The sequence below is a fragment of the Pseudopipra pipra genome, chromosome 18 (assembly GCF_036250125.1).
Source record: "Pseudopipra pipra isolate bDixPip1 chromosome 18, bDixPip1.hap1, whole genome shotgun sequence".
Lineage (NCBI taxonomy): Eukaryota > Metazoa > Chordata > Aves > Passeriformes > Pipridae > Pseudopipra > Pseudopipra pipra.
In genome coordinates, this window is record NC_087566.1 from 12,142,659 (window position 1) to 12,169,535 (window position 26,877).

The 26,877-nt window shown below is 49.9% G+C and overlaps 1 protein-coding gene across 1 annotated transcript in view; it reads left to right on the plus strand.

Moving 5' to 3' along the window:
• MMP17 (matrix metallopeptidase 17) overlaps positions 1-24,802 on the plus strand; it is a 61,208-nt gene extending 36,406 nt beyond the window's left edge. Inside the window, exons 2-10 of the mRNA XM_064675241.1 lie at positions 1,862-1,994; positions 3,851-3,977; positions 10,601-10,884; positions 13,762-13,938; positions 14,075-14,174; positions 15,813-15,895; positions 19,760-19,912; positions 22,188-22,445; positions 23,796-24,802. Of these exons, the coding sequence (XP_064531311.1) occupies positions 1,862-1,994; positions 3,851-3,977; positions 10,601-10,884; positions 13,762-13,938; positions 14,075-14,174; positions 15,813-15,895; positions 19,760-19,912; positions 22,188-22,445; positions 23,796-24,124 (1,644 nt within the window). The 3' untranslated portion in view covers positions 24,125-24,802. The remainder of the gene's footprint in view (positions 1-1,861; positions 1,995-3,850; positions 3,978-10,600; positions 10,885-13,761; positions 13,939-14,074; positions 14,175-15,812; positions 15,896-19,759; positions 19,913-22,187; positions 22,446-23,795) is intronic.
• The last annotated feature ends 2,075 nt before the right edge of the window (positions 24,803-26,877 follow it).

Here is a 26,877-nt window from a genome sequence, read left to right on the forward strand (position 1 = left end):
AATTATGGAGAGCCTGAGCAAGGCAGGATAAACATGATGGTCTAGATGAAAAATCACATGCAGGGAAACCAGTGCTTGCAAGGTAGATCAGGCAAAGGACTTGTGATATCTGTCTGTTCGTTCCATCTTTTCTGTAGAGAGCTCCTGATTTGCTCTGGGGGGTCCACTTGTGTTTGTGCTTTCTCTGTCCCTTTGGGTTAAGAAGGAGAGAAGGCCCATGGGGCCTTTGCTGGGTGTTCCCTGTGCCGTTGCTTTCTCCAGCCTTTTGCTGCCGCCTCCATCTCCAGGAGGGGCTGAGGACAGCCCTGTTGTGCATATCTCTGGTGTGGCAGTGTCTCCACTGTCATTAGAGGATAAATGACACTGTCTCCATGGCCAGGGAAGAAACCAAATTAAACTCCACCATCCTCAGCGATTGATGGGCCGGCTGCCGACCTCCGTGTCACAGCCAATTTCTCACGAAGAATCAAGGGTGAATTGCATCTCTAATTTCTGTCACAAATGGTTTTTGCTATGCAAAGGGACAAACAGCAGCAGGGAGAAGAGGAGAGAGCGCTGGGCTGGCCTTCAGCCCGATGGCAAGAGGAGACTGTGATGATGCTGAGATGTTCCCAGGGAGGGGGTGGCTGATGGAGTTGCATCAAACAACAAGAAGTGGCCAGACAAGTGGCTGTTTCCTGGGCACACCATCCCCCTTAGAATAAGGCAACTGTGAAGGAGGGTGAGGAGGGAAGGGAATTGCTGGTGAGAAACCTGGCACAGCAGACTGTGCTCCCCGACAGGGAGTCAGACCAAGCGTGGGGAGATCTGTCCTAAAGCTCTGCAAAGTGTGAATCTGTTCATCTGGGCTTGCCAGAGAGGGGCTGGGGATGCTTTGGCATTCAGGGTGGCCACTGCAGGTGACACCAAGCTATGAGACATTCAGAGTGTAGCAATAAGCAGGCACTGACTTCTGGCACTAATGTGACCACAATGCATTTGTGGCGTATTGACTGCGGTGGAAGTCTGGATCAATATCAGTCTTCAAGAGTCTCGACAGATCAATGTTTGATACAGATAAAGAAAATAGAGGGCAGGTGTTTATGGCATTCCCTGCGTGCAGTATGGTTATTCCTTGCTCATCCTTCTGCTGAGGGAGGGGAGGGAGCAAGATGGAAGGTAAGAAAGGATTTAGAAAGATAATTCACGAGACATTTAAAAAGCAGTTGGAAGAAGGAGATTTATGGCTTTTTTTTTTTTTTACATCAGTTTTAGGCCGAAAAGAGGAAGAGAAGAATCTTCATAAAAGTATATAGTCCTTTAAGAGACAAACTCCTATCAAAGAGTGGGTTTGGGTTTAATGAGGCGCCCATGGCAGGGGATCACTGGCACACGGCTGTGCTTGCCAAAGCTTTGGGAAAGAGGGATGTGCAGGGGTTCCACTGGTCCTTGCTGCTTTCTGGTGGTAATGAGACCCATACCTGGCTCTGATACTTTAGGGCAACTGGCAGGGAGATGATTAAAGCAGAGAATGTGGAAATGATGGAGAAGAAGGCTCAGTTTTGTGTCAGTGCTCGGGTCTTGGACAACTGTGTGGCTCAGAAGGGCTTGGAGACTTCATGGTTGGGTTTATTTCCAAACAAAATCCTGGTGTTGTGAAGGCTGGAGTAAAACAAGCCATCTCCATAGAATCATTTAAGTTGGAAAAGACTCTTAAGAGCCGTTTATTAGCAGAGACCACACGGTTCCGGGAAACTGGGAATAAACATGTAAACGTGAAAGTATTTCCAAGCAGAACAGAGAGGACCTTCAGAGCATCTTTTCCTGTGTCTATATTTCCTTCTTTTCCTTTTCTCATCCCCCCCTTCTCCTTGTTTCACAGGACTGGCTGACAAAATTTGGGTATCTGCCTCCTCCAGACCCTGTCACGGGGAAGCTGCAGACGCAGGAGATGCTCACCAAGGCCATCACTGCCATGCAGAGGTTCGGGGGGCTCCAGGCAACGGGGATCCTAGGTCAGTGGCTCATGATCCCTCCTCTCTTCAGTGCAAAGGGAGGCAGGGATGGCTCCTTGCAGGTCCATGGAGGAGAAGGGATTTGGCACCGTGTGGTGGAGCAGCAGCATCCCCAGGAAAAGCTCACGCGGGTGTAACACACGGCCCAGTTTGCAGCTCTAAGAGTAATTACATGGCTCAGGTGCTCTGTTGCCTCGTGCTTTCAAGAACCTGAGGCAAGCAATTATTTCAACAGACCCACAGACCCTTGGGGTTCCCAGTGTGCTTAAAATAGCTCTTGGTGTGTTCCAAAAAAAAAAAAAAAGAAAGAAAAAAAAAAAGAAAGTTGTCCTGTTCAAAGCCTTACTTGCAGCATCAAATTGAATTGAACAAAAATCCTGATTTAAGCTTCCCAATTTGTGTATGTAGATATTTTGGGTTCTTTGCTGCTGGGGCACAGGCAGGGAAAGGAGGAAGATGGTGTTGCATCATCCCAGTGCTGCTTGTTCTTGCTCAGGAGTCAGGGGGTGCCTGTGGAACTGGCAGGGCTCCCTGGGGCTCTCCTTGGATCTCACTCAGCCACAGAAGCTGAGGGTGCTCTGCAGTCATCCCCAGCCAGCCAAGAGCCCACCTCCTGCCCCAGCAGCTCCAGTGCCCAGCAGGAGCTGGGCAATGAGTGGCTTCCCTGTGGCAGGCACATCTGGCTGGGAGGGAGCAGTCCAAGGCCAGGCTGGAGCAGCTCGAGTTGCCCAGCGTGGCCGGGGTCATTCCTTTCAATGTCTTCATTGAGGGAAGGAGAAAGCCAGCATTATCCCAGCCCAGGGAAGGGAGCCTCTCTGCTCTCCTCCCCTCCCTGACACACGGCTGTGACCTCCTGCCGTGGGGGCAGCTTGCTTCCTCTGCTCAGGACAGGATTAAGGAGAAGCTGCTAATTAGCAGGCAGGTCTCCATCCATCCCAGCATCCCAGAGCAGCGGATGCATCCCATCACTGGGACTTGCTCTCTCCACTCTTAATTGAGCACGTGCAATTGTTTCTGTTCCACCTCACCACAAGCTGCAGGAGACCCAGGAACAAGGATGGCCTTTTGAATGGACTTACATTTGCATTTTTGGAGGGGGTGTTGGAAACAGGCTGGGGGGCGGCTGCCCTGGGCAGGTCATAGATGTGGGTTTGTTCATGAACAAAGGGTTTAAGAGGTAAAGTCAGCAGGAAAAGGGGTGAATGAAACAATATGTCTGTGTTTCAGCTTTTGAGAATAGACACTTCAAGCTTTCATTCATTTTTAAAAATAAATAAGAAGGAATAAGAACATTCTCCAAATGAGCTCCTAGCTGAACAGAGAAGAAGTTTATTTAGATATGAATGTTTCTCCTTGTCAGAGGAATAATGGGAAATTCAGCAAGAGAGAACAAAAGAGAATAATTTAAAATATACATTCTAAAATATCTTCAAAACTGGCCACAGGTGGTTTTTTACATAAGTTTTCGAGAACTGTTAAAGTGTAGGGCAAGAGGTGACCTGCTGCATTTTCTCCTGAAATCAGTGAAACTGCCCACTGATCCCAACAGCAGAGCTGGTGCCTGACCCCCAGCCAGGGGCTGGCATCTCCCCTTCCCTCTGGCAGCCCCAGCTCAGGGGTGCTTTGAAGAGGTGGGTTCCCAGCAGGAATTGTTGCCAGTGGAGGGACATAGTGGGCTCAGTGACCTGTGGGTGTCACCACGAGTGATGCTGGGGCCGGTGCCGTGCCCCAGTGAGCTCCTGGGCATGGATTCTGCTCCTCTGCTTCATTCTTACCACTTCACTTTCCATCTCTTTGCCCCCTGGGATTTCTTAGCCCCCCCTTCCCATGATTTCTTGTTTTTTGCCCAACTCTAGATGAAGCCACACTGGAGCTGATGAAGACCCCTCGCTGCTCTCTGCCCGACCTTGCCACTGCGGAGACCAGGAGGAAGCGATTCATCCAGGCTGTCACCAAGTGGGGCAAAAGGAACCTGTCCTGGAGGTAGGAATTCATCTACCCCTGCTGAAAGCTTGCAGGAAAGGACCAATTCCACACATAGACCTGTGCTAAATATGGCTTTAAGATGAGTTTCAGGGCGATGGTTAAAACGTGTCCCTGCGTGCTCCCAGGACCCCACAGACTATTTATCTGAATTCTTCTCCTGACAGTCCCAGCCTTGACTTCTTGGACCCACATGGCAGTGACTGTGAATTGTGCAGTTTTGGCTGGTGGTTTAGCTGGAAGCTTTTTGCTGGGTTGCAATGATTGTTAGAGCAACTCTTTTCTGGAGTTCATCAGGACTTTGTGCTTTCTCAAGCAGCTGCCATGGCTGGAGCTTCTTCTCTTGCCTCACCTGAGCACAAGGGTTGGGAGCATTTTCTGGGTAATGGATTTGCTTTTTTTCTCCCAGTCTTTGCCACAGGGGAGTATTTCTCCCTCCATGTCAGGGAGTGACACGTGTGGGTCACTGAGCCTGTGACACATGGAAGCTCAGGTCCAACTTTCAGAAATGCTGCTTGTCAGGGTTGGCAAGCAAACTGATCCCTGTCCCACCAGGATTTGTCCTTCTTGGGACTCATTTTTCCTCCCTCAAAGACCACGTGCTGTAGTGATTTTTCCTCTGAGAAAGGTCAGCACCATAGGATGCTCACAGTGTCCTAAAAACACATGTGGATGCTATGGAGAGTTCTCTCTTTTAATTATAAGCTTCTCTTTGATCCTGACACAGCCCTAGAGTGAGTTCTCTTCCCACTGCAGTAACAAATCTCATCTTGGCTGTCGCTGTTGACACGTGTTGAAACTGTGGCATTACCAGGGATTTGGTCCTTGTTCCAGCAGATCCCTTTGAGACCTTATTTTGAGAAAAGATAAACATAATTCAGCTTCAGTAAGAAACAGTTTTGGCTCACGGATGGATTCATGTAGTGAAGTGACCCGTTATAAAAACCCAGCCCTGTCTGGGTAAGAGGAATGAACTTCACGTTTCAGAGAGGGGAAAATCCTTTGGGTGAAACAAGAAAACCTGCCCTGATGTTCTGTGAGCTGCCAGAGCCAGGTCAGGGGCATGGCCTGTGCACAGCCTGATTCCAGCAGCTTCTGACAAACCTGAGTGTCATCCCATGGCAGGGCAGGTGTGGTGGCTGGGCAGCAGGGTCAGGGCAGGGGTTCTGCAGGTACCACCAGGACTCCAGCCATGCTGGCACAGTATGCACAGTGTCAGGCTGCAGCAAAGCATGGAGGTGAAATGGGGTCAGGCTGTTGTGGTGGATGCAGCCCTGGGAGATACCCCCCACTTCCCATGCCCTTGGAAATTGTGATGCTGCAGCAAAGATTGCCATAAAAAGGGGTTTAGGTCTGAAACAATATTATATGTAAGACATAAAAAAAAAATCCATCTCCTGACAAAGTAATTTCTGCTTTTTATTCTTTGGTCCTTTCCAAAATCCTGGCTTTTGTCCAAGAAAGGGCTGTATTTTATAACTGTAGGTTGTATAAGCCAGCAGAAGACTAAAGCATTACAGAAACTCCAATGTAGTATTTACATCCAGCACTTTAGATTAAACTGGCTCTTTGGAAACTGCCATGAAAATCGGCCAACGGGGACATAAAATTTTACACTCTTATCTTTTACACATTGACTGAAGATTTTGAAAGAGGAAAACAAAACTAAATTCTACCCTGCCACGGATTTAAAAGTTGAAGAAAAACCCAAACATTTGGAAGGCTGGAATAAATGGGTGAGCAAATCTATATGAAAGGAGGGTCACAGGACAGGCACCTGCACTGATGGAGAAGGCAGCATTTGGCAAAAAAAAAAACGTTATAGGCGTGCAGATTGCTCAGGTTTCTTCTTTTTGCCCTTGAGTGCAGCCAGCCCGTGGGACTGGGAGGGCTCGGGGAGCTCAGGCTGCTCAGGGTACAGCCTCAGAGCATCCCAGCAGAGCATCAGGCACAGCCTGTTTTCCGCGCCTCATCCCCGCGGAAAGTCTCCAGGATATTACAGCACGTAAATCTTCTTTTCACGGGGTTGTTTTTATTTTTTTCCTTTATTTTCCCGGCGCTGTCCCCCCCCGGGTTGCCGAGGCGCTCAGCAGCCGGTGTGCTGTGGATGCCCTCTGCCGGCATCTGCGCCGGAGCCGCCCGCAGCCGCTTCCAACCCACCCCCTCGGCGTTTGCAGCCTGGTTTTTCCTTTTGCTGATTTTGCTCTATTGCTTCTGGCTATGCCCTGCAGAAGGGGAGTTCACAGCCGGCACCTCGCTGTCTCCCCGCGGCGCTGGGAAGTGCAGCAGCAGGGCCGTGCCCCTTCTCTCCACATGCTTTGAGCTCCCTGGGGCAGGGGAAGCTGTTGAAGCCAAGCCTTCTAAATTTCCTGGGGTTTTTTTCTTGCTGAAGTATCAGCCCAGTGCCGAATTGATGTGACTTTCATCCGCCTTTAGTTAAGGATGAGTCCCTTGTGCTGCTTCATCAGAGCTGCAGCCTTTGAAACTGTGATGCTCAGGCCATGGGGTGCCAGAGCTGCAGCAGACACTGCTGGCAGAGGAGCAGTGATGCCTGTCAGTCACTGCCCACCATCGCTGTGAGGGTCCTGAGCCCACCCAAGGGGAGATGTGTCACTGCCTGAGCCCAGAGATGGATTTACTGAGGCACAGAGGGGTGGCAGCCAGGCAGGAATGCCTGGGTAAGGGTGTGCAACCCCCAGTGCTGAGGGGAGGACCCAATCCTCCTGCTTTCATCCTTTAATCAGTGGCATCCCACCACGGGCACCTCCCAGCCCAAGCCCAGCTGGTCACAGACTGCCTTGTTCCCCGTGTCTGGGCATGACAGATGCTTGAGGGGGACAGTGTCACCAGCTGCTCTGGGGTTGTTATAGCATCCTCATTCCATCGCAGGAAAAGCCCTGAGCAGCTGGAGCAGAGAGGAGGCAGCTGCCAGGCTGGCATCCCTTGCCAGTGCAGGGCCATGATGGCTGGGGGGTGACTGGCATACTGTGCATGTTACAGGCCAGGAGAAAGGCTATCACTCAAAAATGTTCAGCTTTTGCAAAGTGCTGGGAGAGGCCTGAGGGAGGGTGCAAACACACCCACTGCTTTCCCTGTGGCAATGGGGTGTTACAGCAGTGCCAGGGTAGCACCAGATCGGGGCTGCTGTGCCATGGGTGGCTCTGGGAAGCTGGAAAAGCACCTTTGCCATGGCAGCAAGTGCCCACCCCTTCAACTGTCCCCCCTTCCCTCCCTCTCCAAAAAAAATCAGAGTGGGTTTATCAGGCAGTCCTTAGCCTGCTGTGTTTGGTAGTTCTCAGCATTTATTGTATTTGTCTGTGGTTTCAGGGCTGGGAAGGTGCAGGAGTGTTTTCATTAACCAGCTATTGATTTCTCATCCATCACTCTTCCACTTTTGGAGGACAAAACCCAAAAAGGACCCCAGAAATCGAATTAAACGTTGGTGTGGGTGCCCCTCAATAGCAAGAGGAGGCAGATCAGTCCTTTCTGGTCTCTGCTTATTAACAATTCTGGACACAAAGTCCCTTTGGGGTGGGACAATCAAAGGAGGGATTTGCAGAGGGATGTGACCGACCCTGAGGCTCGAGGCAGTGTTGGGGGGGTGGCTGGAGGGGACTGAGCAGCCCAGTGTTTGTCACCTTCCTGCTGCTTGGCAGGAGCTGTCTGGAGCAGAGAGATTTTTCTCCAATCACATCAGGGTTTTGCCCAAAATTGGAGCTCTGTAAGGGGAGTCTCAGGAGGTATTAACAGCCAAGGAGTGGTGCTCTCCACTGGGGACCTAAGCACCATTTACTACAAATAATAATAATAATAATCAAGGTAGGAGGAAGGTTATTAATCTGCATGATGTTAGAAATGTGCCTCCTTTTCAGTGGAACTGGGTAATGCAACGCTGACAAAAGTCCTATCAGCATAATAGTCTTTTTCTAATCTCATTGAAAACAATTAACAGAGCTCCAGCAATCAAATCAGATGCTGAATTGAAAAATCCTGATGGGATTCTCCTGAAAAATGATGGTGATAATGAATAAAGGATGGGGGACTTTTCACTTACACCTGCAGCATGTTAATAAAATGTGGGTCAGCTCAGAGGTGCAGGACCTTTTATAAGAAGCAAAATAGGTATTGATACTGTTTCTGCCTTAATCTAATGTTTCTGGAGTCAGGGCTTGGGATGAATATCAATAATGTTTGTCTCTTTAGACAGGGCTTTTTATCCCCCATCCTTTTACAACAGAGGTCTGATTTATTATCCTCATTCTACAGCTGGAATAAGAAGGAAAGAAAAGCTCACATGGCTTGCGAAGGAAAGAGCAGATAGTGTCTCTGAATGTGAGTCTGTGCCCTAGGCACTGTGATCTTGGAGAAAGGTCATAATTCCTGGGCTAAACATGGTGTGTTTTACACATGTAATGACTTATTCAGCAGAAATTAAAGCAGCAAAGGGTTTACCTAAATCCAGAGGAGTGTTGTTGAAGGCACCCAGTTAAAGAATATCTGGAAACCAGGTGACCTTTCTGTACTGTAGAGGATTACATCCAGCCACAGTCTCTTCTATAAATTATAAATTGCCTGAAAATTGTATTTTCTAATCCCATGTTCATACTGTTTGTACCTCTGTGCTGCCTTCTTTACAAATGTGTTTTCTTTAAAGTCCTAGATTATCTGATGTTACATGTATGTTAACTCATTTAGAGTAGTTGATAAGGTCTTTCTTTGCCCAAAGAGTTTAGGGATAGCAAAGGCAAAGATATGAATGACTTTTGCTCATTTGGCTGTGATGTGTTTTGCCTGATTCACCCATCCCATTCCCACCATGTCTAGGACGAGCTTCCCAAGCTCTTCAGAGAAACTGTTAGTGAGATTTCTGCTTGTTCCCATGAGTCTCTTTTTGTTCCGTCCTAGATTTAACCCTGACTAGTTTTGCCCAGGCTTGGGCTGCCTGTCTCTGAGGGCACGGGATACATGCAAATATTTGTGAAAGGAAGAGCTCCCAACCTCAGCCAGCAAGTCATTCCTACTCCCCATCTCTGATCCATGGTGTCTCCTGGCACCCAAATCACTACCTGTAGGAAGAGCTTGAGCGATGTGACATCCCTTTCTGACACCTGTAATTGCCTCTTGAAGTGTAGTCAGGTCATTAGTGCACACTGGTGCTGGGGAGTGGTGTGGAGCTGAGTGATGCTCTCCCAGCTGTATTATGTGGGAGGGCAAGCAAGGTGATCATAATTGTTGCTTCAGCCTTTAAAAATCTCTCAAGCCATGAATATTTCATGAACACTTTGGTTGGTGTGCTGGTGCACAAGAAATAAAGTATCTGTTATTACTGGGGCAGAGCTGGCCAGAAATTTTCCAGCAGAATTGGTTTCTGTCAATAATTACTCAGTCAACAGTACATTTGCTTGGAAAGTGTGTATATTTTTGTCAAAATTGTCAATGAAAGATTATCTAAACATATTCCTTTAGAAGCCAGCGTGCCTTGTTTCATCTTTGTCTTTTCATCTCCTCTATTAAATCAACAATATTAGGAATTCTTTTTCAAAGTTGGCTTACACAGGAAACATTGACTTTTTTCCATTCCAGCCCAAGAGGGAGGGTGGAACTGTGCAGCTGAAGGACAGGTTCCAGCACACAGGTTGTCCCACGTGGCTTCTCTCCCAGGGCAAGGCAGAGCTGGGGACCACGGGAGGCAGTGCTGATACAGAGAGACAGGAATAGCCCTGAGATGAATGCAGAAGTGTTGCAAGCTCCTGCTCATCAATGCTTTTTTCTACCAAGAAACAAGTCAAGAGCTTCTCCACTGCAGTGCTCCATCAGGTCGCCCGTCTCCTTCAGGCAATAGGCTTGAGGCATCCTGAATTTACATAAAATGCATCCTTTCCTCCTCCTCCTTGTTATGGATTGCAGTCTGTGAGATTGCTGGCAGTGTACTGGTTTCAAAGTATATTTTATAACTCCAGCAGACATGCTGGGAAATATATGGAGGCAGCAAATCCGTCCTGGATTTCTGTGTGTGTGCAATAAGAATGAGCAATGACCTGCTGGGTTTTTTTGCAAGAAAACTGATGGGCCTGTGTGTGAAGCAAAGGCTTCAGACGTCAACAGCATTTGTATATTTGGGTTGCATGTGGACAAATAAGTGGTGAGAAAATAATTATCAATAGGTCTGAAAGGGAGCTTGGGAAAAAAAAAATGGGCAAACTCTGGAAAGGCAGTCATGATGTTGGCATTTCCAAGGCTGGACAAGGGTTGTAGTCCTGGGGTCCTGGGCATTAACAAGAGTTTGTGCACAAAGGCTGACTGCCCCCTGGCACAGCAGGATTGGGAGGTATCAGGATTCAGATGTTGTCTGTATTTCACACTCTGGGGGGCAAGACTGGCTTGGTATTTCTGGAAGACCCAAATCCAGACTCTGAAATCCTCACAGCCCTGGAACCGATGTGATTCTGAGATTTAAGGACACACCTGTGAAGGGTGTTAGGGCACATCAGGGGAGCACCAAGAGCTCCGAAGGCCTCACTGAGGCTCTGTGGTGCACCAGCCAGCTGCACAGCCAATTCCTGTGGCCCGTGGAGCTCTTTGGTGCTACTGACCTGTCCTCTTCTTTGCCCTCTTTATTTCAGAGTTCGCACCTTCCCGAAAGAATCCCACCTGGGCCACGACACGGTCCGAGCCCTGATGTACTATGCCCTGAAGGTCTGGAGCGACATCACCCCGCTCAACTTCCACGAGGTGGCAGGAAACAATGCTGACATCCAGATAGACTTCTCCAAGGCAGACCACAACGATGGCTATCCCTTCGACGGGCCTGGTGGGACGGTGGCACACGCTTTCTTCCCTGGAGACCACCACACAGCAGGAGACACTCACTTCGACGACGACGAGTATTGGACCTTCCGATCATCAGGTAGGTCAGGGTGGGAGAGCTGCAGCCAGACACCAGGGCTCCCAGTTTCCATCTTCTGCTCTGGTGGTTAGAGTGGTTGAGCCTCCGCTACACCTTGACCCCAGGCTTCAGGATCCCACCACCTTCTTCTGATCCCCCTCTCAGCCCTGCTAGCAAAATCACCCCAGGCAGAGTTGAGGGTATTCTATGTTCCTGCAAGCCTCAGTGGCATCTCCATGGTTCTCCCCATCATGCCAGCAGTTGCAGAGCTCCCCATTGCCCACCCCCAGTTCCCATCTCTCCTGGGCCTGGAAGGCTGCAGGTTGGGTGTGTGGCTGCTTGGTGCTCTTGAATGGTGACTGAAATCTCTGACTTTGATATCTTTTGGGTGGCTTCGCTGCCACACATCCCAGTTTTCTGTTTTTTAAAGTATATTGTTGTAAGGTGACCTGCTTGGAAAGGGCCCTGTGTTCTGCAGGTAAAAAGCCCCCTGTGATGTGAGCACTGGGTTTTTCCTGCCGTCTCCTGTACATTACCTTACATCAGGATGGTTACCAGTTACAATTTTATTCCTTTTTATTTTTTATTTAATCTCCTCTGGTTAGAGCAGAATTTTAATAAGCAGAGGGACTTTCAGAAGTGAGTGTTCCTAAGCTGCAAAGCCATCTGTGGGGATCAGATCCCCAACCTTTGTGGCACGTTTTGACAGAGTCACCAGCTGCTAATTTACTTGTCAAACCACCTCCTTTGCCAGCCTCCCCGGGGGGATCCTGCTGCCTCAGCTTAATGACTTTGTTTAGACCTAATCGTCTTCTCTGAAAGCAGCTAATACCTTCTTCCTCCCCCCCTCTCTCCTCCTGCCCACCAGTTGACCTCCATCCATCCCCCTGAGTGTTCACAGGCAGGAGTGTTCACCAGACGTGCTGGAGGAGGTCTTGAGGTGAAGGCTAAAAGTCTGGACAGGCTGATCCTTCAGGATTACACCTGCTCCTTGGTTCACACTGCTGTGCCTTTGGTTTATTGGCCCTTATGGGGAAGGGAAAAAAGCAGCAGCTGTGCTCTGTGGACACACAGGGCAGGGGGAAGCGCTGCAGTCAGCAGCTTGCCACAGCAGATGTGTTAGTGATGGGGTCAGGGTGGTGCCCCTTGTGTAGCTGGTGGTTGGGACACTCATTGTGAAACAAATCCATGCGAAGGAGTGAGCTCAGAGCCAGCATTCCTGCAGGGAGTGTCCCTCCAAGCACCGCCGAGGGATGAGGGGATGAGCCCGACGGCGAGAAAGCTGCCCTCTATTTTGAAAGTCTTGGAGCTATCTGAGCTTCATCTTTTATTTATTTTGTTCTCCCCAGTGATTCAAAAACAACAACTTGGTAGGTGATATAAAAATATCCCCAAGGTTGTCGGTTTGGCATTAAAATGTCAGAGAGCATATGTCTTTTTCTCCCCTAGTGCTGGGGAGAACAACACAAGTTATAAAAATCCCAGCTCTTCACAGACACTAAATAATAGTCATGAAGGAAAAGGCAAAATTAAGCAAAAAATATCCCCCCTCCAACACCCCAGGACTGGTGGGGAGCACTGGCTGTGCAGGATTAGCCATGGCTGCTTCTGAGCAACATCTCCTTTAGCTCCAACCACACTCAGGGAACGTGACACTCCCCTGAGCTCCACTGCCTGTTTATTACAATACTTGAAATCATGATCTTTGTAAGAACCACGCTTCAAATCATTGCTGCCCTCTGGTACTGCTCTGCAGGGCATTGCTGTGCAGTGAAGGGCAGAAATTGCACAGGCACTTGGCCCAACAGTGGTCTGGGGACTTGGTCTGGGGCTGGGCAGTGGGAGGGCACCGAGCAGGATCAGTCCCATACAGCTCCTGGGAGCATCTCCTCCTTTGCTTTGGCAGCAGTGGTGTATGTTTGGAAGCGGGCATTAATCCCTGACCTGAGTGTGTGAGGCACTGGAGAGGATGGGATGGGTGTGTCTGTGGGTGTGGTGTGAGGCACTAGGGCTTGGATTGCAAATAAGGAATCTTAGGGAAAAGAATATAGTGGACACGGCCCAGACAGAGGGGAAAAAGTCATCCAAGGAGGAGGTATCGATGTCCAGCAAAGTCTCTCTGATGCCCAGTATGGTGTGTGAGGATCAAAGTGTCTGCCCAAGGGAACAGATGCCAGAGCTGCAGCCCTGCCAGCACAAAGTGTGGAACAGGAGAAGATGGGTAAATCCTCTAAAAACGAGCTGGACATGGTCACCTGCCCCTGTCAGGGCAGCAGTCACACGAGCAGGTTGGTGGCTGACGAGCAGGTCAACACCCTTGTGTTTGTGTGCATGCAGGAAGGTGTGAGTGTGGCCTTTGGCCAGGGCAGCAGCACTCGGTGCCAGGCAGGGAAAGCCCCGCAGAGCGCAGTGGGCAGGCGGGCGCTGCCAGCACTCACCGGCTCCCTGGCACACGGCTTGGCTCATCTTCACAGGCTTCCATGAGCTCCTGGCTAGTGGCTGCAGAAATCTGGTATTTGGGCAACAGCAGGGCTGTGTCAGCAGCTGCACAGGCAGATGTGAGGTACAGGGGGTGGTGCTGTGGTCCTGCTGTGCCGGTCAGCCGGGAGGGCAGGTGGTTGTGACCTGGGTGCTCTCTCAGCCGTTTCTCTGGCTCTTCCTCAGGTGCCAACAGTGATCTGGGTATAAGAGGCTGGTGTGGGCTGATGTCTGGCTTGTTTTCTATTTTTGTATGATACGCTTCAGTCTCCAGCTGGAGAAAAAAAACTTCACCTGCTCCAAAGCTTTTCTTTCCCATTCATCCAACATATACCTGCACTTTTTCCCACAGCCCACTCAAATCCCCCAAATACAATTGTCATGCAGTGACTTCTGTTTCAATTGGGTCTTTATCTCCAGATGCCCACGGGATGGACCTGTTTGCTGTAGCTGTCCATGAGTTTGGCCACGCCATTGGCTTGACCCACATCTCTGCCATAGAGTCTATCATGAGACCCTACTACCAAGGTCCAGTGGGGGACCCTCTGAAGTATGACCTGCCTTACGAGGACAAAGTCAGAATCTGGCAACTCTATGGTAAGTTTGTGTCCCTCACCCAGCTACAGCCCGTGTCTGCTGTGGGAGGACACGCTGGAGTAGCTGTTTTCTGGAGCGAGTGGAGCTGGTGGGGAGGATGGTGTTCCCCACTACCGCTTCTTGTCTTTCCGCACAGGAGTCAGGGAATCCGTGTCCCCCACAGCCAAGCCTGAAGTGAGCAAAACAGATGACCATCCCATCCTGCCAGAGCTGCCAGAGAACCGCTCCACTGTCCCGTAAGTCGGATTTGTTCCTTTCCTGCACAGGATGTGTGGTAGCGAAGCTCTGCTTCGTCAGCCTGATCACTCTGGCTTTGGTATTTCTCTCTGGACCTCTGGATGATTCCCTGAGTCTCAAAATTTTACTCGTCCTAAGGGAAATTTGTCCCCATCACCCTCAGGTAAATTCATCCTTGCTGAAATTTTAATCAAACTTCCTCAGCAGTATCCTGAATTGCCCAAGCATAACTGACCTAAATCTTTTCATGGTGAGCAACTCCCCGATGTACCTGTGGGGGTGAATACTGGAACAAGTGGAGCGATAGCCTGACTCCAACACAGGTTTGCCTTGGCAAAGGACTGCTTACACTGATGTCATCAAGCAAACAGCATATCCTCATTAAGTTCTGGATCTAGCTCATTAATAAACGTTGGAGTTACCAAATTGCTTTAGTGCCAGGACAGCAGGACAGTTAAGAGAAGAAGGAACACGGAACAAAGAGACGGGAGGTGATGGTCACACACATTTTTGCCAGATACCAGGAGTGCCCCAAGTAAGAGTGGCAGAGATGGAGCAGGTCACCTTCACCTCCTGGTTCTTTTTTTTTTTGGGGATGTGCTGAATGCCATTAATTATCTTTCTCCCTGTGTAGCTTCTACCAGCGCTTGTCCACAGGGCTCTCTGTGGCTGTGTTTTGACCTAGAAAGGTGAGAGCCTTTCTCCCTGCTGCTGACTCCTGACCATCGTCTCACACCAGCTGCAGGAGGAGCAGAAAACTTGTTCATGCCTACCCCCTTGGTCCTGCCCCATGTGCTGGGAGGGTGGGTGGGGTTCACCTCCACATCTGTCATTTTGTGGCCAAAGAGGGCAGTGAAGCTGGTGCTGGCAGCCTGCACAACTTTTCTATCAGCAGATTAGATTTATGCTTCCCTGTCACCCACAGCAGCTTTTCCATGTGTGTTCCCAGCATTCTCTCCTTGTTCCTCCATCAATCATCATTTGTTACATGGGCTTTGTGGCTCTCTGTCCTTCATATTCTCTGCCTTCCCCACCCACCTTGTTAAAGCAGCTCAGTATCTCAGCTGCCACTTGCTGGGTGCCTTTCACCAAATGTTTTTCAGCAGGTATCTTTCCCTAGGTATCTTGTGGCACCATTGCTCCTCCAGGTCCCTCTGTTTTGGCTCAGCTGCTTTCTGCTTTGCAGCTCTGTCACCTCTCACTGGCGTTTGGGAGCTCAGCCTTGGAGCAGCCACGTCCTGAGCTGCTGGAGCGAGATGCTGCTTGGCTGCTATCCACGTGTCCTGCTGCCCTGGGGCAGCCACGCTGTGCCACGGGGGACTGGGAGGCCAGCTCAGCCCTCACCAGCTACACTGCCTGGTAGATGCAGAGCGTGTCCTCGCTTGACTCCCAACCTCTGGTGCCCAGGGGTGTGTGCCACGAGCTGTCTTCAGGCTGAGGGTTGCCTGAACTCGCCTCGGAAATCCCCGAGCACGTGGCTGGGTTTGAGCATCAGGAATGTCAGGCAGGCACAGCCTGTAGTCTTCTGCCAGGGGCTCCAGAGCAGGGGTGACACAGTCCGTGGGATGGGAGGCATGGGGGGAACACAGCCCCTCACTGTCCACCCGGGCTGTGCTCACCTGGGTGCCTTTCCACAGGCTCCGGCGGGATGTGCCCAACAGATGCAACACACACTTCGATGCTGTGGCCCAGATCCGGGGAGAGGCTTTCTTCTTCAAAGGTGAGCACTCACCAGGGCTCTGTGCCTGTGTCACCCTGTGGTGGCAGTGCTGTGACAGCACCAAAGTGCAGCGAGTGTCGGGTGGGCTGGGGTGGATGGTGAGGATGAGCTGCCTTGGGGTTTGTGGTCCCTGGGGCTGCAGACCCAGGAAGGCACCTCTCACACCCGGGGACTGAGAGGGAGGAGGAGAAGAAGGGATGGGCGAGAGGTATCCAAAAGACGGAGCAGTAAATCAAGCATTTCTTTTATCCAAAAAGAAGAAAAAGAAGGGAAAAGCCAGTGAAACTAAAACACAATTGATTTTAAAATTATTAAAATTGACGTTGTTTAACCCAGAACACAGTGAACCTGTGGGATCTGTGGCCAAGAGCAGTTCCGTGGCACAAGCAGGGGGCTTCTGGTGGGTGGTTAGGGAGGAGAGACCACTGGAGGCAAACCCACCTGCCCAAGTCCCCACGGTGTGCAGCTGGTGTGGTCCTCTTGAGGGATGTGTGTCCTAACTCCAGACAGAGCAGGTGCGTGTCCATGTGCCAATCCTGGGATTTAACACTTCCCTCTGAAGCAGCCGGACTGGTGACAATCCAGCACAGGAATTTGTACTCTCATCCATCCCACTGGACTGCCCAGGTGAAGAACTAAAATCTGACGTCTGCACTATCAAAGTCAAAATCGAGGCTGAACCAGGGATGAGCAGAACAGCGACAACACTCCACTGTTTTTCTGAGATATTTCCAACCTTCCTTTCCTTCCAAGCTTCACCTTCCCTAATGCTGCTTGCTGTGAATCACTCAAAGACAGCATGTGTGCAGTTGCAAACCATCTGGTTTCGTGCCAGCAAACACTTGCTGTCAGGGTGTCCCCAGGGTGCCCGGCTGTTGACAAGGATCCCATTGGTGCCTTCTCAGCTGTACAGAGCCTGTGTAGGCTGGACTCTGTGGGGTTTCTTTCTCATCTTTCCGAGATGTAAAAATGCCCACTGGGCACTTCTTTCCATCCCTGGCCACCCCAAAGTCATCCAGCAGGGAAGCAGAAGCCCCAGGGATGAGCAGCAGCGTCCAGGCTTGTGTAACCCACGCGGGTATCACAGTGTGAGCCTTGGGTCACACACGGTCTCCAGAGAACTCAGTGCTGCCTGTGCTCTGCGGGGAGCACAATACAGAGGCTGTTCCACAATGTTCTTTGTTCAGATGCCAGCTCCAAAAGGCCACAGTGAAGAAGGGAAAATCAGAGACATGGACTGGTGTCGGGATAAATGGCTGTCTGTCTTTCAGAGCGGAAACAATGATGAAGCAGAGATAAATCCATCTCGGTGTCTATTTTGGATATATTTATTCTGGGCTGAAATGCAAATGTAAAGAGCACAGGGTTGGTGGATGCCAGCTGCACATCTGCCTGCAGAGCCCAGCACCTCCTTCAGAGCCCCCATCGCTGCCCCCAAACCAGGCACCAGGGAGCGGGGATGTCACCTCTGGGGCAGGATTTTAATGACCTCTAGTGCCGAGCTCCCTCCATCGATGGACATTTTGTTCTGAGCTGGTCCAGCTGGTTCCCTGGCTGGAGAGCAGCAGGACTGGAGCTCCTCAGAGCTCCCAGGATTGTCATATTGAAGGCAATGGTGGGTTCTCCACACTTCAGAATCGCTGCTGGCTTTGATGTAGGGGCCTCACTACAGACTCCTGAAGTTTTAAACACCGTTGACCTGCGTGTGTGTCTGCACAGTGTGTGCAGCAGTCTTGCCAGAGGCATCCAAAATCTGGACAGCGTGGTGCACAGCTGGGATCAGAATTACCTGGGATTAAAGAAAGCAATTGCCTGAACCCACCATCCACATACTGGGACAGCAGGACTTGCACTTGGCTTTTATCGTGCTTAGTTTGCCAGCTCAGAGAGGGGTTTAAATGGAGCTTTTTAAACAAACATGAGGTTGGGGGGTTGTTTTTTGAATTGTTTCTGCATGCTAATGGCAGCAATTCCCCTGTGGAACTCGCTTTGGCTGATGATCATCCATGCAACAGCAGCACTTCGGCGAGCAGGCCAGGCTGTCACATTCAGAATTCCTTGCTACTTAACTGCTTTATTTCCTTCCTTTTTCCTGATAGCTTATCAAAAACCCAACCAAAGCAACCAACGACTCAGGCTATGCCTGACTTTGAGGGTAGATTTAAGGTTTGCTTGCTGCAGCTGCTCACCTGCTGAGCCCATCGCTCGCAGAGGGTTGAATGTCAAAAGCACCGGGGCTTCCCTTCGTGTCTCTGATGAGCCCAGAGACTTCAACGTTCAGATACTGGTCTGCTAAGGAAGGAATTGTGTTGAGCTGTATTTCTTGCTAAAGAAAAGTGAAAATCTGGCTGAAAATCTAGTGCCTTGCTAATTAGAGATGCAGAGATCATCTTTATTTAATTCCATATGTTTCAATCAATGTAAAATGGCCACCAAATTTGAATCCTTGGGTTTTTTTACGTTCTTAAAAAGAATCTGTAATTATGGCAATTCCTACCACATTGGGATGTATTATTCTTTTGTGTGTTTCAGTCAGATAGAGCAAATAGGCAAACTGAAGTAGAAGAACAAGAATATGATATAAATCCATATAATTAGAATAAAACTCCCTCTCTGCAGATGTTTAAGTGTTAGGGTTTTGCCTCCTGCATTATTAGGCTAAGATCCAATTTCCATAAAATTTTAAAAGCCAGTGTCACAATCTGCCAGCTCTGGAGAAAAGGCTGAGTGTCATGAATACAAATCTGAAAATGCCTCTTTGGTTTCTGTTGCTTATCTCCCCTTGGGAATCCATGCAAGAGCAGATGTAAATAACATGCAATAATTTCTAACAGGCAATAACAAATATGAGACAAAGTCGAGAGTTGCCTCTTAGACATCTTACTCCGGCTCACATCACTTCGTGGAGCTCTCCAAGGAAAACACAGAATGGAGAGTGCTGCAAAAACTCAGGCTGAGAATCCCAAAGCCAGTGCAGAGTTGCTCTTTGAGTTGCCCCTAAAAAGCATTAAGACTCCTCGGGAAATCCCACATAAGGTTCTGTTAGCAGGAAAAGGTTTGTCATCCTTCCCACAGAGGAACCCAAATTACCTAAAATATTCCAGAAATACCCCATATATTCCAGAAATACTCTTTCCAAGCTGGGTCAGTGCTGCTGCAGGTGCTAAAGTGTGTTTGTTGGCACCACCAGCACATTCATCCTGGGAGCTCTGCAGGACTGCGGTCCCTGCTTATCCTGCACCTCTAGATGGTACCAAAGTCCTTAATTGTGCCTCCTTCCCAACCTCAACCCTTCCAGATTTATTCATATGGTTTCCTCCCCCTCTATTTTCTTACTCCCTTTCTTCATTTAAAAAAACCCTCTTATATTTTTCATCGTAACATCCTAGACATTTCCAAATATGAAAGCAGCTGGGCATTTGTGTGCAGGAAGCTGAGGCTGCTCTGGGACAGGAGGAACAGGGATGTTTTTTTGGAGACAGGTTGTTGGTACCTGGCACAGCCTCAGCTGCTGCCTGCTCCCACCTGCTCCCAGGAGGTCCCGTGCAGAGAGGGAGGGAGGAGATGAAAGTCTCCTCTTGCCTGCCCTGGCTCAGTGGCACAGCTTCACACCGTGGCCAGGAGTGTAACAACTCCAGTGCAATGTCCAGAGGATTATTTTAATCCAAAAAAAAAAAAGGGGATTTCTTCTAATGGCTGCCAGAAATAGAAAGCAGTCACAGCTGCTGCTGCAGAGCAGGACAGCTCTAATTCCCAGCTCCCATCTCACACGCTTTGCTTCCTGCCGCTGCCGCCCGCCCGCCGCTCATCCCCCGGCGAAGGTGGGTTGGGTGTGGTTCAGTAATGTCCAGTCTGTCCCTCCAGGCAAGTACTTCTGGAGACTGACTCGCAATAAGCACTTGGTCTCCCTCCAGCCGGCTCAGATCCACCGTTTCTGGCGGGGTTTGCCGCTCAACCTGGACAGCCTGGACGCAGTCTACGAGAGAACCAGCGACCACAAGATCGTCTTCTTCAAAGGTGAGAGCAAACACAGTGCTGGAGGGAGCATGTGTGTCCCCTTGGTGTAGAGCCTGGTGCCAGGGTACCTTGGCAGCGTCTTGACCTCTCCTGCAGGCAGGAGATACCAGTGCCAGCCACTGAGCATCTCCCAGGGCAGGTCCGAGATCTGTTGTCCATGAGCAAGGCAGGAGAAAGCAGCTGGCAAGGAGGGCAGGCAAAAGGTAGCAGTCACATTCCCCAGAAAAGGAAGGAAATGTCATTGAAGATCAAGTTCAGCCAAATGTAACTGAAATCTGAGCTTTTCAAGAATGAAACACTAGCAGAAACCACCCCCCTCCACACTCCACAGATGCTGTGTCCCTCCTTTGGCCTTTTCTCTTTTTAGTATTTGTTGCTGAGAAGAGAAGAAGTCATAGAGGGGACAAAAATGAAACTGAAGAGCTTGGTTTTGCTGATTATATTTCTGTTACTACATTTGTTCTTAAAATAAGTGGTGTCATCCTCTCTTTTTGTTCAAAAAATCTCACTTGTTTCTTTCAGAAGAGCTGGAGGAACAGATTACCTCTTGGTTCCTATACAAACATCTAAATTCGCCAACCATCCCCTCATGCTGGTTAGATGCCACCCATGCCCTCAGTGTCCTCCAGGCTCCTGGCAGGCACTGACTCTTGTTTCAGAAAGGTTGTGCACTTGAAGTGCTAAATACATCCCAGCCCTCCGTGCTTCCTGGCTGGAAATTGCTTTTTGCCTCTGGACTGTTCTACTCCAAATGTGGTGCAATTCTCAGTTTCAGAAGTGCTGAACCAAGCCCTTCCGGAAGCAATAATTTGGTTTCAGTTCCTCCAGCCAGGCTGGAGGGATGGCTTATGCCCTGTGCAAGCCCCTGTGCTTGCAGAAGTCTTTCCAAGCGCAGGCAAAGCCCTCTCAGACCGCTGGCATGCTGAGCTCTGCAGAGATGTGCCAAGCCCTGCATCTCCCCACAGAGCAGCACATGGAAGGCTCTGTGTGTGTGTCCAGCTGCCTCAGGCAGCCTCCCCCACTCTGCTTTCCCAGAGGGAATGGGGCCAACTGGAGCATGGCAGCCCCTTGTGCCTGGCACCAGACACTCCCAGTCTGGTCTGCAGACCACAGCAGCACTCGCTTCCTTCCCTTCCTCCCTGCCCTGCCTGCTGGGGACGGACAGACAGACAGCAGCTGTGGTCCAGGGGCTCCTCCTGGCTGGAATTCCAGATGTGCCACAGTTGGTGTCTTGCCCCTGCAAGGCAGAGCAGTCCGTGGTCACTGAACTCTCTGCGTGTGTTAGTCCTGCCCACCTCCTACCATGAACTCAGGATTTTCCATCCAGCTATAAAACACTGTCTCATTCTCTCCCTCCAGCGCTGTTTCATTGATCCCTGGACAGAAACCAAAGCACACAAATTACCTTGGCCTCTAAGGTCCTGCTGCTGACACACGGGCATGCATTTAAGGGCCTCTTCAGATATTCTAGAAAACCGAGGGAGGAAAAGTCTGATCCTTAAAATAGGTTGTGTAATACCTAAAAGGACATTGCAGGTTCCCAAAGAGATGTTGTAAAAAAGACTTCCCCAGTGGTTAGAGGATTATGAAGGACATCTGGGTTCATTTCCTTGTTCTGACACAGACCCAGGCCCAGTCACGTCATGCTTCATTTTTACTGGGGAAAAGAAAACCACATTGATGGTTCTCTACTGCCCAAGGTAGGGCTGAGGAGGTGGCTGTGTAGGCACTTGAAGAGCAGTGAGCTGCTCAGCTGGGATTTGTCCAGCCTTCGTACCTCCTCATTACATCCCTTAAAACCCACAGGTCCTTCAGCCTGTCTGGCTCTCTTCCAGAGGGGAACTACGTTTGGCTTCTCAGGACCTCAATACCAGGCAGAAGGTGCCTGTTTGCTCACTAAAAGTGCATGGAACTTTGTTTCTTGCAGTTGGATATCAGGCAGAAATCCAGGGGGCAGAAAACCAAATGCCTCCACCAAGTGCATAAAAGTGACAACTGTAGTAACTCTCTGGACATGTTCATGTCCTGGGACCATCATGCTTTCAGAAGCAGAGCAGGGCTATGTCCATATGGAAAGCCTGACACTAAAAAGCAACTATCCAAAGCTAGAGGTTCCCCAGTGGGCTGAACCCTTCCCATAGCCATCCTTAAATGCCAAGAACTCAGTCCTGAGGCTTGTCACCACAACAGATAATGAAACATCAGCTCGTCTGTGAGGCAGTGCTGGTTTTGGCCATGAAACAAATGTGATTTTGCTCTGTGCTTCTTTCCACAGGAGACAGATACTGGGTCTTCAAGGACAATAACGTGGAGGAGGGATACCCACGGCCCATTTCAGACTTTGGTCTGCCACTGGGAGGAATCGACGCCGCTTTCTCCTGGGCCCACAATGACAAGACTTATTTCTTTAAGGACAATCTCTACTGGCGCTACGACGACCACGAGCGGAGGATGGATCCCGGGTACCCTTCAGAGACCATCCTGTGGAAGGGAATACCAAGCCCTTTAGATGATGCCATGAGGTGGTCAGATGGTGAGTCCACATGCCAGTTCCAAAAAACACAAGAAAGAAAATAGTGCTGTATTGAGCTGTAGCCCTTTCTACCCTCCTGCCGACATAATTGCTGAGCCCCTGATGGGATGGCAGTTCCCAGTGCCTGGCAGATGAAGAGGGAGGTGTGCTTCCAGCCAGAGCTCCCCACACTGCCCACTAAAAGACTTTGTAATTCAAACAGGCAACAAAAATATCCCGGGGGGCTAATAATTTCATTTTATTAAAAGAACACAGTTGACACTGCTTTGCAGTGATTTTTATCCTGGTATGGGCTGATTTGCTCCTCACTGGTTTTGTTGTTGTTGGATTTTTAGCTGGTTATATGAGGATGCAGACAGAAAATACTTTCAAAGGGATGTTTTCCCTAGAGTTACGACTTATTTTCTGGGGATGAGATTTCTCAGTGGTTTCTTCCTGCTGAAAAGACCACAAAAATTTTGTCACAGGAGACGTTTACAACCAGCCATTCACTCACAACAAAGTGGCACTTCCAGGGTTTATTTACTGGCAACCTAACGGTGTAATAGCAGTCATTAAACCAGGCAGAGGGGAAAAGCTGAATTTTCAAAGCTATTGAGAGTGATAAGCCATTCTCGTAGGCAGGAGTCCTCCTGAGCATGGGACCTTCTTAGAGAGTTCCCAGCCTCCCAGTTCAGAACAGAAAAAATGCACTTGAGAGCTGAAGGTTCCCAGGGACCTGCCAGGCTCAGGTTATTTTTCTGAGCTCAGGGATGGAAGCACATACCCCAGGTCATTAACAGGTAGGTGAGGTCTCCAGCCTTACCATGCCCTGTTACAAGACAGTCCACTGATGGCCATGGAGAGGTGTGTATGGTGTGTCCAGCTGGGGATTCACAGGGCCTTGACCCCACACACCCACAGTACCAGGAGGTGCATCTGCTCTAGGACCCACCACAGAAGAGACAAAATCTCACCATCCACCTCCAGCTGTCTGGTGGCTTCTGTCTGCTGTGAGAGATCCCAGCCAGGCACAGCATCGTCTTCTGGAGCATCCCTCCTGCAGCAAGAGGGAGTACTGGCAACAAGCAGTGGTGTCTCATGTGCTTGTTGCCAGTACTCCCTGGGGCTCAGCTGGGGTGGGAATGCTCCTCTGCTGCTCCAAGTGACCCTGAGGTTAGCTCAGCACGGTGCTAATAACACCAAAGTCATGGGTTTGATCCCTGTATGGGCCATTTACTTAAGAGCTGGACTCAATGACCCTTGTGGGTCCCCTCCAACTCAGAACATTCTGTGATTCTGACTCAAGTGTTCCAGCGGGAGGGCGCCCATCGCCGCTCACCTTGCCTTTGGCTTTTGGTCTCTTTGCAGGTGCAAGTTACTTCTTCAGGGGCAAGGAGTACTGGAAGGTGCTGGACAGCGAGCTGGAGGCCCAGCCCGGTTACCCCCAGTCCATTGCCAGAGACTGGCTGGTGTGTAGTGACATGCAGGCCGACGCCCCGCAGGCAGCCGGGAGCAGCAGGACTGGGGCTCGCTCCAGGCCGGGGCAGCACGACGAGAGCCGCTCCGAGAACGGCTACGAGGTCTGCTCCTGCACCTCGGGCACGCCGCCCCTGAGGGCCCTGCCCGTGCTCAGACTGACAGCCAGCCTGGGGCTGACAGCTCTGTGGACAGCAGCACTGCTCTGTGCAGCCCTATGACAGCTCACCCCACCGGCGGGACAACACCATGGTGCTCCAGGATACAATTCCATGATGCTCACTGTTGCAAGCAGAAAAAAAAAAACCAACACATTCCTAGGAACATGCCAGTGAAGGATTTGAATTCTCCATGAGAAATGAACAGTGGGTTTTGGTTGGTTGTTTGTTCTGTTTTTTTTCCTTTTTAGTTTTAAGGTCTAATAACAGATTTTGAGTTCTGCACCTCCTTATTCCCCCATCCTGTTAAAGATGAGAGCAGCCTAACGTTGAATTTAGAAATGTTCCATAGAGATGTGTTGCTCTGGATGTTCAAACACAGCAGACGAGGGAGGGGAGAGCTGCTGGGATGGAGTGGGGACAGAAGAGGTGCTGCTGAGGCAGACGGCGACATCCCGGCGGACAGGCGGTGAGGCTGCGGGCGGGAGGTGGTGGTTATGTGCTGACACGGTGTTCACATCCCATTGGATGTACTGGGCAGAGGGAAACTGTGGCTCCCCTAAGATTAACGGCAAGGTGATCATTTCACTGTCAAACCTGCTGTGGTCACTGGTGTCTGGGTAACCTCTATCAGTGTCTACAGGTCAGAAACACCTTTGCCTTCCAGAAGGCAGCGCCGCTTCTCTTTGTATCCGACTCGTTGGAATTTACAATTTCTCTAATAAACCTTGGCTGCCTACACGGAGATCTCCCGGTCCTGCGCCAGACCAAGCCTGCCACCTGCAGTGAGGTGCTGGCTGTTGAGGCTCTGAGCAGCCTCATCTCTAGATGAGCAGCAACCTTGCTGTGTGCAGCTAAATGAGATGCAATCACACCCCCTACCCCAGCCTGACTCGTGCACACGAACTCCTGCTCTTGGAATTCCTCTGTCAGGTTGGATTATGTTTTGGGAGGGATCAAGATATGTTGCATTCATTTGTGACTCTTCCATACCTGGCTGTGCTGAAAAGGATGAGCTGGAGGGGGGAGGGATGCTGCACAGTCAGCCTCAGACTCCTCTTGATGCCTCTGCCGGGAGTTTGGAGTGGCAGAAGCAAGGTCAAGCACTGCATTGGGATGTTCCTGTTTGGGTTTCTTCCTCACTGCTAATCAATTTTTCTGCTGTATAATTTCGGTATCAGAGTCCTTGAAAATGGTGAGCGAGAACTTGTGCTAAGAGCTGTGACAGAGATGTCAGAGAGGTCAGGGCCCTTCAGGCTGCTTTTGTCAGGGAGTGCTAAAGGAGTGTCATGGGCAGCAGGTGTTGGGACACACTGTTCTTCTCTGCCCTGCTTCTGGAAAGCTCCTGCAGAAATGTCTCTGGCTGCCCTGCCAGGTCCTGGGGGAGATCTGGCAGCAGGCAGTGTCACTGTAGGACCCAAGGCTGCCCAGAGCCCCTGGTGCCAGCCAGGGCTTTTGCCATGGGGCCAGGTGTAACACAAAGCCCCCTGGGGCACAGTGGGAAAGGCAGAAGTGCACAGTTGCCTCCTGAGAGAAAAAAGGGGTCACCTTGAGTTTCCCTCTCTGCTATTTGCATTTTTAAATAGTCCCAAGCATTCACAAGGTGCAGCTATTTTCAGGATGATGTGCTACAGTGTGATTTTAGGGGTCATCAGTCAATGGAAACATCCCATTAAACCATTAAATATCCTTTAAGAAAAATACAAACCAGAAAACCTCAGGCTCCCTCTGCTGAGTAAAGCTGCCTCTGGTGTTCCCACTGCACTGGTCCTGCTCTGCTCTGAGCAGCTCCCCACCCCACCTCTGCCTGCTGGGCCAAGCACAGGCTGCTAGAGCTGTGGGAGATGGGCAGTTCCTTCAATTCACACCACTTTTCTTCCTCTCAAGTCATGAAGACACGGCTTTTAGTCCTTCAGTCCTAAGGATTAAAGTGGAGTGACACTGCATAAATATCAGCATGTTACAGGTTCCTCTTGGAGATGCAGCCAGGTAGGGGAACAGCATCCCAGGGAACACACCCTCTCTTTTTTATTCTCTCTTTTTTTTTCCTTTGTATGTGTGTGGTTTTTTGTTGTTGTTGATGTTGGCTTTGTTTTTTATTTGTTTGGGGGATTTTGTTTGGGTTTGGTTGGTTGGTTGGTTTTGTTTGGTTGTTGGTTTTGTTTGTTTGTCTGGGTTTGTTGTTCTGCAAAAGAACTATCCAGAAGCTGCACATGAGGGATCAGAGGAGGCAGGGATGTGGCTAACACTGCTCCCATGCCTTCTCCAGCCCAACCAAGGAGCCTGTTGTGGTGACAAGGACCAGTGACTCTGCAGCTGAGGTGATGCAGTCACTAATGGGTCCTCAAGTTAAATTAAGTTTATTTAGTGTGGGGGACTGTGATTTAGAAATAAAGCCTGTGGAAAGGCTTTCAGTGCACCCTTCTCTCCTGATCATTGATGATCAGAAATGGAGTAGGAATCGAGGGAGGCACTGCTGCTGCTGGACAGCCCTCAGGGAGGATGGAGGAATAAAGTGGGCAGCACCTAAGAAGCCGCTTTCAAATGACAAAGCCATGGTAATGCCTGGATTTTTAAAAAAAATAATAACATGTCATCTCAGATGACCTGGGATTTAAAAACTTGAAAAACACAATAAAGCTTATTGAGAAGAGCTGATTCAAACCATAAGACAGGTATGTGTGCTGTAAAAAGGTTCCTGCCTCCCATAGCACCCTTACAGCTGAGAGGAAGAATCTCAGCCCTTACCCCAGAGGGCTTTTGTAAAATGGAACTTTCTTCCTTATTAAGAGTGACATTCCTCTTCTCAACCCCCA